Source organism: Falco biarmicus, chromosome 2, assembly GCF_023638135.1.
Source record: "Falco biarmicus isolate bFalBia1 chromosome 2, bFalBia1.pri, whole genome shotgun sequence".
Taxonomy (NCBI): domain Eukaryota; kingdom Metazoa; phylum Chordata; class Aves; order Falconiformes; family Falconidae; genus Falco; species Falco biarmicus.
The window spans coordinates 25,192,460-25,205,784 of NC_079289.1; the positions used below are offsets into that span (position 1 = coordinate 25,192,460).

Here is a 13,325-nt window from a genome sequence, read left to right on the forward strand (position 1 = left end):
AAAACTCATGGGTTGAGATAAAGACAGTTTAATAGGTAAAGCAAAAGCCACACATGCAAGCAGGGCGAAACAAGGAATTCATTCACCACTTCCCACTGGCAGGCCGCTGTTCAGCCATTCCAGGAAAGCAGAGCTCCATCATGCGTAACGGTTACTTGGAAAGACAAACACCATCACTCTGAGCGTTGTCCCCCCCCCCCCGCTTCCTTCTTCATTCCCCTCTTTTATATATTCAGCATGACATTCTACGGTATGGAATATCCCTTTGGCTAGTCTGGGTCAGTTGCACCGACTGTGTCCCCTACCTGTTTCTCAGTTGCAGGGCCTGAGAAACTGACAAAATCCTTAACTTAGTATAAACATTACCCAGCAACAACTACAAACATCAGTGTGTTATCAACATTATTCTCACACCAAGGCCAACACACAGCACTGCACCAGCTACTAAGAAGAAAATAAACTGTGTCCCAGCCAAAACCAGGACAGTTACTTGGGAGAAGAGACCGACCCCCACCTTCCTATAACCTCTTACACGTAGCTGGTAAGAGCGGTCCCCTGTGGGCCGCCTCCTCTCCAGGCTCAACAACCCCAGTTCCTTCAGCAACTCCACATCAGACTTGTGCCCCAGCCCCGCTGCCCTTCCCTGGACACGCTCCAGCCCCTCGACGTCCCTCCTGCAGCGAGGGGCCCAACACTGAACACAGGATTCAAGGTGCGGCCTCACCAGTGCTGCTGAGTACAGGGGGATGATCACCTCCCTTATCCTGCTGGCCATGCTTTTTCTGATATAAGCCAGGATGCTAGTGGCCTTCTTGGCCACGTGGGCACACTGCCAGCTGATACCCAGCTGGCTGTCCATGCCACCCCCCAGATCCTTTTCCTCCAGGCAGTTTTCCAGCCGCTCTTTCCCAAACCTGTAGAGTTGCGTGGAGTTGTTGTGCCCCAGGTGCAGGGCCCGGCACTGAGCCTGGTTGAGCCTCATACATTGGCCTTGGCCCATCGGCCCAGCCTGCCCAGACCCCTCTGCAGAGCCTTCCAGCCCTCCAGCAGAACAACACTCCCCCCCAACTTGATGATGTCTGCCAACTTACTGAGGGTGCACTCGATCCCCTCGTCCAGCTCATGGATAAAGAGATGAAACAGGACTGGCCCCAACACTGAGCCCTGGGGAGCACCACTTGTGACCGGCCATCAGTGGGATGTAACTCCATTTGCCACCACTCTTAGGGCTGAGCCAGCCAGCCAGCTTCTAAGCCAGCATAGAGTGCACCCACCCACGCTGTGAGCAGCCAGTTTCTCCAGGAGAATGCTGTGGGAAACTGTCTCAAAGGCTTTACTAAGGTCCAGGTAGACAACATCCACAGCCTTTCCCTCCTCACTCACTATGCAGGTCACCTTGTCACAGAAGGAGGTCAGGTTTGTCAAGCAGGACCTGCCTTTCATAACCCCATGGCTGGCTGGGCTTGATCCCCCGGTTGTCCTGTACATGCCAAGTGATGGCACTCAAGATGACCCGCTCCACAACCTTCCCTGGCACCGAGGTCAGGCTGACAGGCTTGTAGTACTCTGGATCCTCCTTCCAACCCTTGTAGATGGGTGTCACATTTGCTGACTTCCAGCTGACCAGGATCTCCCCAGTCAGCCAGGACTGCTGATAAATGATTGAAAGTGGTTTGGTGAGCCCTTCCATCAGCTCCCTCAGTACCCTCGGGTGGGTCCCATCCAACCCCATAGACTTGTGTGTGTCTAAGCAGTGCAGCAAGTCACTGACCATTTCCCCTTGGCTTGTGGGGGCTTCACTCTGCTCTGTGTCCCTGTCTTCCAGCTCAGGGGTTGGGTACCCAGAGAACTTTACTATAGAAAGTTTCTTTACTATAGAAAGCTGAGGCAGAGAGGGCCTGTGTGTGCATTACTTTTGCATTGTACTGACAGTTCCTGTAATCTTTCAAGGTTATCAGTTACAATTTGCAGGATATTGGTAGTATTGATGGGTAGATTTTGCTGGAGCTAGGTGGATGAGAATTAGTCTGCAATTTGTCTCATTCTCAGGGTTTGTTGGTGAAACATTTGGGATCATGTTCAAGTTGATAGCTTCCTTGGACGACTTTTCTCCAATTCAGCATTTATTTTTTTTTTGCGTATGCTTGACTTTTACTTTAAATACAGCTTTGGAAGAATTAATTGAATTAGTTTGAGAATGATCAACTGTACTGGAGTTTTGGAAGAGCAGTTTAACCTGTCTGAAATTTTAGATTGCCTTCTGAGGTTGTAGAAGTTTGTATCATACATGGTTTCTTGCTTGTAGCTAGCAAAGTGATAATACCTCAGTTTTGATGCATTATAGTTCTCGCCTTTTTTTTGTACTGTCCCGTCACTGGTGCTAAGGTCTCTTTTTTCCAGCCAGATGTGTCTTCCTTTCAACAGCGTTAAGGAATAGCAACTGTTACTTCTCTGGTTACCTAGAATACCAAGAGGGCATCATGGTTCGACATTTGATTTAGAATTCAAGGAAGAGTTTATCTGAATAGCCATATGGATTCTGTTTTCTTGCATGCAACTTGTACCGCAGCGAAGGCAGGAAAAAGCTTGGTTCTGAATGCCAGGTATCACAAGTAGAGGTTGCAGCGTGACTTTAAAGCTGTCTGGTTGGTGTTACATGGTCTGCAGCAGGCTTTTAGGGCAGAGTAAGCTAACTAACTGATACTTACAGACAAATACAATGCAGTATGATGTAAAATAGCCTTAATCACTAAGAAGCACATTGCCTTTGCTGTTAAATAAACTGTTCTGTGAGAATAGTGAACCCCAAGGGGTATCAGGATGGTGTCCTTGCTATGCTCTTTTACAGTGGTAGGATCATTCAGGGGAAATTACATGTATGTGTCTCAGAGAGGTTGTGAATGACCACTAACCAAGGCCTTTGAGAGCGGTAGGCCTCCAAAAGTGGTGGCCTTGTCCTTACTAATGGATTTTTGTATTTCTGTAGATCAGTATTGTTAAAGGTTCCTAATGAAGATATAACAAATTATTTTTACTTTCACTCAGATGTAGTGCTTTAATATCTTAATGAAACTATAGACAAGCTAAATATTGTCTCAAGCAGTTTTTACACCTGTATCAGAATACAGAAAAATAAACCGCTGAAGAAAATTGTAATTGTATTGTAGTTCTGAGAGCAGTTCAAATAATAAGAATTTCATATACCACTAGTAAACGATGATTCCTTGTGCCTTAATGATAGTTGGCAGTCTGTAAGTTTTGTTGTCTTTGGGGTATACGTGAAAAAGCAATGATACGAACAATCGATTTGTTATAATTGGACTTTTAAGAATGCATTAAGGCTGTCCTATACCTGCTGTCACTGCTGTTTTATTTTTTTGACTCTCTGACATTTCTCTGTTCTGTCATTACGTCAGTCTGTTGCATTTTTCTAGGTTGCTTGGCCATAAGCTACTAACTAGTAAAAACATTCTGAATTTTTGTTTGTCTTGAAGCGTAAATAAACATCTTATACTGTGACATCTTGTGGGAAAAGCAAGCTGGCTTATAGCAAAATCAGAAAAATGAGGAATCTTTTGTCAAAAAAATAACACTTCTGATCCTTCCTGTATCAATCTGCATTTCAGCTGTAAAGCTTGAAAAGTCTGGGAGTCCTAACAGCTGCTGGCATGCAATTTATGTTTAGAAGCATTAGGTTGAGTAGGTAACTGACAAAGCTAAGTGATAAAGTGAATACAGTTCAGTATTTAAAATTAATTTTGAAGGCATTTGTATTTCACTTTGAATATGTAAGCAAGCTGCTTAAGGTCATTGGTTCAGAACTCCTTGTTGGTGTTGTGGAGCTGGGGAGCGGATTATAGCAAGCATTAACTGAGAAGCAGAATTTTAATTGGGGAGCAGAAGGGCCCATGTTTTAAAGATCTCACTATTCAGGATGTTTGTCCAGATAGTAACATGTTAGTTCTAAAGTTGTAGGACAGTGTTTAACCCGAGGGAGAAACTATACTTTGTAACTTGCCTACAACTGCTTACCTAGTAAAAGCAGCTGCAGTGACAGATGTGCACAACCACTGCAAAAGCAAATAGAACAGGGAGTAAACAAGGATATCAGTGATCTAGATCAACAGTTTCATCACTGAAGTCATGAACTGACACAAGGTGACATCATTGTTCAAATATTTTTCTTATTTTCTTCTAGTGTAATTATTGTCCTTCAATTTCTTTTAAGTTGGTTTGGGTTTTGAGTGGCATAACTGTCATTATGTAGATTAAATTGCAATGGGTAAATACTAATAAATGAGTGTTTGTATGTGTTGAAATCCAGTAATGTCAGTTTCAAGTAGACATTGCGATGAAACTGAAATTCTGTAAGTATTTAGACTTTTGGACCATGAAATGGTCCAAAATGAATGGTCATGGTCCCCACGAAATGGTGAATTTTTTCCACAAGTAGGGTTGATAGGAGTCTTTCTTCTGGCCCTAATAGCTGCATATTGAAATCTTTGCATTCTTTATGGCTCTTTATTGTGCGCTTAGTGAACTAAAGCATGGAGAGATGAAGGAATAGCTTCTGTTCTGAAACTTATGATTCAGAAAGGGTTCTGCCTTTCTTGATATAATTGAGGGAAGAGACATCATCCAGAGGGATCTTGCCAGACTTGAGGAGTGGGTCCATGTGAACCTCATGAGCTCAGCAAGGCCAAGTGCAAGGTCCCGCACCTGACTCGGGGCCATCCCCACCACCAGTACAGACTGGGGGGTGAAGGGATTGAGAGCAGCCCTGCAGAGGAGGACTCGGGGCCACCGGTGGACGAAGAATTGGACGTGAACCAGCAATTTGGGCCTGCAGCCCAGAAAGCCAACTGCATCCGTGGATGCACCAAAAGCAGCGTGGCCAGCAGGTCAAGGAGGGTGACTTTGCCCCTCTGCTCTGGTGAGACCCCACCTGCGGTCCCGCGTCCAGCTCTGGGGTCCCCATTACAAGACAGACACGGAGCTGCTGGAGCGGGTCCAGAGGAGAGGGCCGCAAAAAGCAGCCAGGGGTTGGAACACCTCTCCTGTGAGGAAACGCTGGGAGAGTTGGCGTGGTTCAGCCTGGAGAAGGCTCCAGGGAGACCTTATTGAGGCCTGTCGATACACGAAGGGGGCTTGTAAGAAAGACTGAGAAAGACTTGTTACCAGGGCCTGTAGTGCCAGGACAAGGGACAACAGTTTTAAACCAAAAGCGGGAAGGTTTAGATTGGACATAAGGGAGAGCTTTTTTACAGTGAGGGCGGTAGGATACTGGCACAGGTTGCCCAGAGCAGCTGTGGCTGCCCCATCCCTGGAGGTGTTCAAGGCCAGGCTGGATGGGGCTTTGAGCAGCCTGGTCTGGTGGGAGGTGTCCCTGCCCATGGCAGGGGGGTTGGAATGAGGCGATCTTTAGGGGTCCCTTCAGACCCAGACTATTCTGTAATTGATAAAAATGCAGTTACGGATATTCTAGCCAATTGTGTTTGACAACAGCTGAGGATACAAATGAGGAAGACATCACACACTTCAGTGTTTTAACTGCTCACCTTTGAAATAATCTTTCTCTTTTGTCTGGCATTTTATATGTATGTATGTGTATTATACTTTTGCAAAGGTTTTCTAAATGGTTATGGTAGACAATCTTAGTAAACAACTTTTGTAACTTGAAGGCTCTTTGTCTTGCTGGGGGAAGTTTCTGTATCTTTTGCATATGTGAAAGTTTATAACGGCAGCTTAATTTTTTTTAATTTAAACATGCAATCTTACCTTTTCAGTCAGAGATGGAGAAGCCTAGAGGAAGGAAGAAAGCAGCTATTACAGATTCAGAAGAGAAACTAAGCATAGACGACCTGAATAAACTGGGTCAAGAGCAGAAACTTAGAGGTAGTCAACGGGGAAGGAAGAGACCTGCAGTTGTTTCAGAACCTGATGAAACACAATGGCAAGAGGAAAAAAGGCTAAAAGAAGATGTAATAGAAAGTGAGGATGAACAGAACAGTCCACCAAAGAAAGGAAGAAGAGGACGCCCTCCCAAAGCAAACAATGGGGGAACACCAAAGGAAGAACCAGTAGCAAAGTCATCAAAAAGGAGCAAAAAAAAACAACCACCAGCAGCTGCAGCAGAGGAGGAGGAGGAGGAGGAAGAAAGGCAAACTGAAAACATTGAACAAAAACCAAAAGGCAGGCAAAATAGGACGCAGAAAAGAACACAGCAGAGGTAAGTCCGTCTTCTTGTAAGCTGCATCTTTTTTATCCTTGGACGTTAGTTATAATTTGATACTTTGCAATTTGGGTCTTCCTCAAAACAGAGCAGAACCATCTGAAACTAGTACAGTTGAATCAGCACAGTCTACGCCACAGAAAAGACGAGGAAGGCCATCAAAAACACCACCATCACAGCAAAAAAAAGTGTAAGTGGTGAATATTTTCTAAATTTGTGTTTAGTGAAAATTAAAAATATGCCTCTGTGCCCCCAAACAATCATTTACTGAAAATATTTCAGAATACTTTAATTGACAGTTAAGAAGATAAATTGCCATTGTTATTTCTAAAATGTCTTCCCTAGCTGCTTCTCCTAGACCATCTCAAATCAGAGCAAGATGCTACGAGTATCTTTAATGCGCTCAGGTAGCATATATACAGCTTTTGCTCTTCTAGGAGAAAAGACTATCAAGCACATGAGGGCCTTGAAGACAAGGCTTTGTTAGGACTTTAAGGGACGAAAAATGCTCCCATTTGTTTTGGATGGGGAGGAAGAATCAAATTGTTACTGTGGTGAAACAGTATTGTGGAGAAATGAGTTTATTCTGATTCTCCTTAGATGAATATTCACTTACTTTCTAATTTGTGGCCTTCTTATTATCCACTTCAATCATTTCCAAATGAATAAAATGTGCTACAATCTATGAAGGATAGTAGCTCTGGAAAGTTCTGAGGTGTATTAAGCTCCAAAATAAAGGTAAATTCTGTGGCTATCTTGGTTTTCTTGTGCCTACTGTAGGAAGCTACAGGTATCTCTACCTTTTCTGTACGCGTATATGGACTATATGTAAAGCAGAGGTGTACAAGTGGACAGGACTTATCCGTCCACTGGTACCAAACTGCAGCTCATGGGACAGATGTGCAAGATACTTTTCCAGAACCTGGTGATACATTACTTAGCGCGCTACTTACACACATCTTCAGTCTGACATACTGTATTATGCTGTTGTTGTTCTAGCTTCTGGGCTTGATTAGCGTCATGTTGATCTTCCTCTGGCAGTTCAGTGTACTGGTTTGCCTGTCTCTGGAGATCTTCCGTGCCAGAGATCTTTGCTTAAACAGTTGTGTACCCTCAGTTCAGTTGTAGCTTCACACAGCAGTTCATGTTCTGGCATTTTGCACACACAATATCCCGACCTTTCCAGTGTTCTGTTTCCCTGGCTCGGGTCAGACCTCTCCTGCTCCTTTACACTGTAACCAGCAGTAGAGGTCCCAGTGCTGTCGGGGTTACTACAGAAATCACTGCTAAATGTGTAGGAACAAGAGTTGGAAGCTGCTACTGCCACGCAGAGAAGACATGCCAGCAAGTTATGTTGGGTGTTGTGCTATGTGCCATTTGCCAAAGGTGTGCTTCAGCGAATACTTAAGTAGCTTCTGATTCACTTCTCAGTGAACTCAGTGTGGTTTTTTGACCCCATTTTAAACAGAAGGTAAACGGTATCAGTACACGTGGTCAGTAACAGCCACATAGCTCTTGTTCATGTGTACGTATATTGTTCCTGGCCTGAGGAGCCCAAGTAAGTTGTTTCAGTGTTCAGAGTTGTTGGGTCTGTTCTAGTTTTTATCCAAAAAACTATTGTGTGTATTTTTTATTTTTTTGTGATCAGATCACCCAAATTTTAACTATCCTTTTTCCAATTCTGCAAGAAGGAGGTGAGACGACAGTAATTCCTCATCCTCAAAGTGCGTTGCAGGCAGACTTTTCTCTGCGTTCTACGTACATATCTACCACAGTTTGAACTGAAGGGAGCTGATAGACTGAGCAGAACTGTGTACCACAAGACAGAATATATTTAATTCAAATGCTTAAAGCTTTCTGGGCTCCTTGGGGATGGATTTGACATAAGAATTTAGGATTTTACCTATGAGGTGATGGTGGATAATGTATTTCTGATGGCTAATTGGGTTACCAGTTAGCACATGTGAACCGGCTTATTTTTGTAATATGTGAAAAAGATGAACTTAGCTGGTGAATAATTCTTCCGTTTCCTTTTCAATTCTGTTGCTTTTATCAGTCTTGGAAGGCTTGAGTTGGGCTAATTTGTATTGTTTCTCAAAGGTTGTCATGTTGCTTGGATGGTGCTGAAACGCCCACTGTACTAATTACTATTTGCAATTCAGAGATTTTATTTTGTATAGATTTTAATGTGTTCTCAGGACTGAAAATTCACACCACATGCATGCTTTGTTGCTGTTAGATGGCAGTTGTTTAGGACCTGTATGCCCCCGCTGGGAATTGAAGTGTGTGTTTGTCTGCCTGGAATGGAGTTTCTGGTTTGATTTTATCCACAAAGTCACTTAGCTCGGGCACACCAAGGCTGCACCCACAGTAAGCAGGATGATTCAGTGATCCGACCCTGAACTGTGCTAATGACCCAAACCAAAATGGTAGTGTGGGTGCAGCTGTGCAGTTCTGGGTACATATTTAGTTGGCTTTTTTTTAAGGCATGGCAGGGGACTAGTTGTCATTTTAAGCAAATGGGTGCTTTTTGCTTCTGGTTCAGCTCCCATGACTAAGACAGTATAAGATATTGTGGGCTGGTCTGATTAAGGTATTGCTATCCTAACTTTCCCTAGCTCTTAGCATGAGCTAGCTTGGAAGATTTGCATTATTATAGGGTTAATTTCATAAGTAGCAACGTGGGTTCTTCCAGGTCTGTAAAAACATAAGTGCAGTTACTCACATTTTGTTGTGTATAAACTCCTAGTAGAGTGCATCTGTTCATGGAATTGAATAGAAGGTGGAAAAAAAAACCCCAAACCCTAGTATTTGTCTCTGGCTGTTTGGCTTTTCCTGTTCACCGATTACTGTTGTGTCATCTTTCTTTGGCCTGTATTCTGGCATCAAAGAGAGAAATCTCTCTTGTCTATAGAGGCAAAAATTGTTCAACTCTGTATTTCTAGCCCTTTGTTCTGGAAGAATTTGGTTTTCAAACGCTGTTGTCCACCCTCCTAGTTTCCACTGCTTTCATTCCATGTATGGCTGAACTAGATAGGTATGTAAGACAGAAGTATTATATAACATGAATTTTTTAAAGCTGCTGTTCTTGTAAAGTAGAGTGTTTGCTCTCCTGCAGTTTATAAATGTGCAGACCCACATACTGTGAAACTGATCTTTATTTTTCTTCCGATCGTAGCCGTGCGGGACGTTCCAAACAAGCAGCCAGTAAAGAGAATGAATCTAGTGAAGAGATGGACGTATTTCAGAGCAGTTCACCTGTCAGTGATGACATTCCCCAGGAAGAAGTAATGGAAGAAGAGGAAGTTTCCACAATCAATGTAAGAGAAATGCCTGAGATATTCTTTGTGAGTCTTTGTTGTGTCCTTTGTGTATTGATGTTCAGAGAATGATTTCTGTTCTTAGAACTTAGCCTTCCTCCTTTAAAATGAATGAGGTGGTTGTCAACTGCTGCTGCTGTATAGTGACGCTGCACCGTAGTTTCCCAGAGAAGCTGCATTTCTTAGAAGATGTCAGGTTTTGAGTTTTTGTCGAGCATCTTAAATGTTTTGTTCTGTATAGCTTTTGTTAGCTGTCTGCCTGGGAATTATTTCCCAGGTAGCTCATGCCCATTGTTCTCAGCTAGATTATAATAGTGAATAATATTCCTTTGTACAAAACAAACACACAATATGAATAGTACTGAAAATGAGTACAGGATCTTGGAGCAGAATCCTAAACCAATTCTTTTACCAGCATATGCAAATATGTTAAAATAAGTTTCTTTTTTATATTTATTTCATACAAATACATCAGTAACGTGAGTAGTAATACTAAAACCATAACTGAATGCCTTCACGTTTTTGGACATACATGATGATTGGAGCATCTGCATGTATGAAAACTCTGGAAAAGGAAACTAGATTATTTTTGAATACTTAAAGGATGCAGCAAATGAGGTGATGTCCTCGTCATTAACTGAAACTCGTACCTGTGGTTAAGATGAGTGATGAATGACGCTGTATGCAGTTACTCAGACATTATTGTGAGACTAAGGACTTTTTCCATTATAAAATATATTTATTCTTGGATTTTTCAAACTTCTCCAAACAGGTCCGTCGCAGAACTTCCAAAAGGGAAAGGCGATGAGTGAGCATGTAGTTATCAGCCTTCCCGGTGAAAGCTTTGAAGAATGCGTTTAATGTAGAGCTTGAGACTGAATGAAGCTGTTAGTGCGCAAATGGGGTTGCTGAAAAAAAGACAAAACTTATTTTACTTTTACTGCCCCTGCATTTGCAGTCCCTAGGTCACGAGCTTTAGCCACACACATGTTGATATCATTAACTGTGGATTTTTGTGAAGTGTAATGTGCGCTGGCTTTGTAGACATACGAACTAAAGAAGAAAACTGTAAATAGTTCTTTTTTTAATGTTTCTGACTTCTGAAGTGCTTGTATAGCTTTTATCTGCGGCTTTAAACTGACAGTACCCCACTGTTTATTGGATCTATTGATTTAAAAAAGAACAGTTTGTTGAAAATTGATCTCAAGCAATATCTGTCAGTGTTCATATTTGTACTCTTGTTGACATTTAACTGTGAAAAAAAAATCAGTTGAACAAATAGTGCCACTTTCTTAAGCCGCTATTTGTTGAGAAGAAGAATAAAATAAAAAAAAGTCTTTCCTTCCTTCACGAATTTAACCTAGTGTTTACCTTTAGGCACCTACCTATCATCAGAGGTGCTAAACTACTTTCTTTTACAGTTGAACAATGTTGGATAGAGTAATACAAGAGATGCAAATTGTGAAAGAAGTTGTTTGTTTTACACCTCAGTATTGACGCCAGACTTCTCTGGACTTCTAGTGGCATTGAAAATTCAAAAAGGATTTAAAATATTTTAATTCTAAAAGTGTGTTATTAAATAATGTACTGAATACCCTACCCATTTTATCTTCCCCTATCAGTTTTTATTAATCTACTGTATCAATAAAATTCTGTAACTGAGTTTTTAATAGTCTAGTATGTTAATGTGTATAGATATTTCCTTCTGAACATGATGTTCACAAAGAGCAAATTATTACTACATTATAATATGAAATCTGATATATAAACATTAGTGAAAATACAGTTCTTATTACAATGTAAAGTTAATCACAAAGAAAAATTTTATTGATGCAGTGTGTCTTTATAAACCTGTTCTTGAGAGCCAAGTGTTTTGTATTTTATAGTGAAGTTGCATGTTTATGAAAAATGTGCTGAAAATGGGATGTAATGTTTTTTTGGAAACTCGTATCTAGCAGTAGTATATGGTAGGTTGCCTCATGAGAGAACCTTTTATTGAGAGTTTATTGTAACTTTTTGTTTAATTTTTGGGTTTTGAGCCAAATTTTTTTGGTATGAAGAGCTAAGTTTTTCTTGAATAACCAGCTGCCGATTATTGCAGTCAAGGTATTCAAGATTTGAATGAAGCTCCATTTTTATTTTGTGCTACTATAGAGAGTTTGGGTTTTGGTTGGTTTTTTTTAGGTATAATCTGCAAAAAAATAGAAACGAAATACTTAAAGCAGTATCCTGTATGCAGTTTTACAGTTTACAAACTGTTTTTGAACCAAAATATATAGGTTACTACACTATGCTTAGCCAAGCACAGATTATAATTTCAGGTGCTGTTCTCCCTCTGGTTCCCGTGCAGTTGACAACATGAAAAAATCAGTTTCAAATTTAAGAAAATTTTATCTCGCTGAATAATGGAGCATTTTCATAGAATCTATCAATAAATAAATTATAATTGCAAGGCGGCCTGTAAAGGTTACAGGAAAGGGTAATAATAAAACACGGATTTTCCAGTTTCCAAACTAGAAGATCACAAGTAAAGAAGCCTTTAGAATTTTTTATGATTTTTTTTTTTTTTAACCAATGGAGAAAGGTATTATAAACAATTAGATTATTCTGCCTCTGCTTAACTTTCCCTCCCCTCCAGTATTCAGCTTTTCAAAATTTATACCTATGGATAAGGGGGAAGTGCTGCCTAAAAAGGCAGTTATGATTGATTTGGATTGACTTTTAAATAGTTGGCACAACAGAACTTGCTTACTTATGCTTCAGCAGTGCAAATGCAAGTTGTTGGGTTTTTTTTAATGGTATAAAATGATTGAAAGTGAGCTTTATATTTTCCTTTTTGACAAAATTGCACTGAAAACATTTATGGAAGATGTACCTTTAAGTCCATTTTATACAAAAATATGAAAAATTGATGCTGAAACTGCTGCAGACTCTTAAGGCTTTATGTGCATAAACATGATTAGGTTAAACATCAAATATTGATGCACATTACTGATCATAATGTTTAATGTAAATTTAAACACAGTTTTGCAATTTAAATGTTGATTTCTTGGGTTATAATGTGTAATTCATTATTTCTTGAGAAATAGGCACAGCAAATATTTCATTCTTATATTCAAACCTCTTCTAAGTTCATTCTCATCTCATATAAAGAAAATATTTTATGTACTAACATTTTGAGATCTGCGTACAGTAGCTACAGTAGAGTATAATTATGTATAAAAGATAAATTGCTAACATTCAGTTAGCATGCTCTTCTGCAATGATAATGTCAAGTTTATAAAAATGTACTGTATTACATTAAAAGATCAAATTGAACTCACTGTAACAAGTTCCGGTATGAAATTTGTGTAAGATTACCGAAGTATCTTGCTGTACTTTGCAGCAAATTAAGCTTATTTGTGTTACGCTTTCTTGCTGCAGTGCAACAGGAAACTTTCAGTGATCTGTAGTTGATATGCAGAATGCAAACAGTGATTGTAATCTTGCTACTAGTGTTTAAGAGTAATTCACTCTGATTCCAGAAGCATGGGGGTTTTTTTACTTGTCATCAACTGAGATAATTAATATTTAGGGCTAGCTAATCCACTAATAGGAAGAAAACATGAAATTGCTTGAAAGTTCTAGTGTGAGTACACCTCCTCCACCTAGGATACTCCAGAACCCTGTATTAACTATACTTGACTCTGCCAATGGACTTTATTTTCTAGCAAAACTGAACCCTTTTTCAGAGTATTTTGACATTTGCTGTTTTGACATTTCAGTCTATTTGA

The 13,325-nt window shown here is 40.6% G+C and overlaps 1 protein-coding gene across 4 annotated transcripts in view; it reads left to right on the plus strand.

Annotated features, from left to right (window-relative positions):
- Nucleotides 1–11,215, plus strand: part of PDS5B (PDS5 cohesin associated factor B) — a 115,289-nt gene extending 104,074 nt beyond the window's left edge. For 2 of the 4 annotated variants that reach the window (XM_056328131.1, XM_056328133.1), the window contains exons 32-35: nt 5,787–6,229; nt 6,321–6,422; nt 9,411–9,552; nt 10,325–11,215. In XM_056328131.1, coding sequence (XP_056184106.1) covers nt 5,787–6,229; nt 6,321–6,422; nt 9,411–9,552; nt 10,325–10,360 — 723 coding nt within the window. In that variant the 3' untranslated portion in view covers nt 10,361–11,215. The remainder of the gene's footprint in view (nt 1–5,786; nt 6,230–6,320; nt 6,423–9,410; nt 9,553–10,324) is intronic. The other 2 variants (XM_056328134.1, XM_056328135.1) reach the window with 1 other exon arrangement.
- The last annotated feature ends 2,110 nt before the right edge of the window (nt 11,216–13,325 follow it).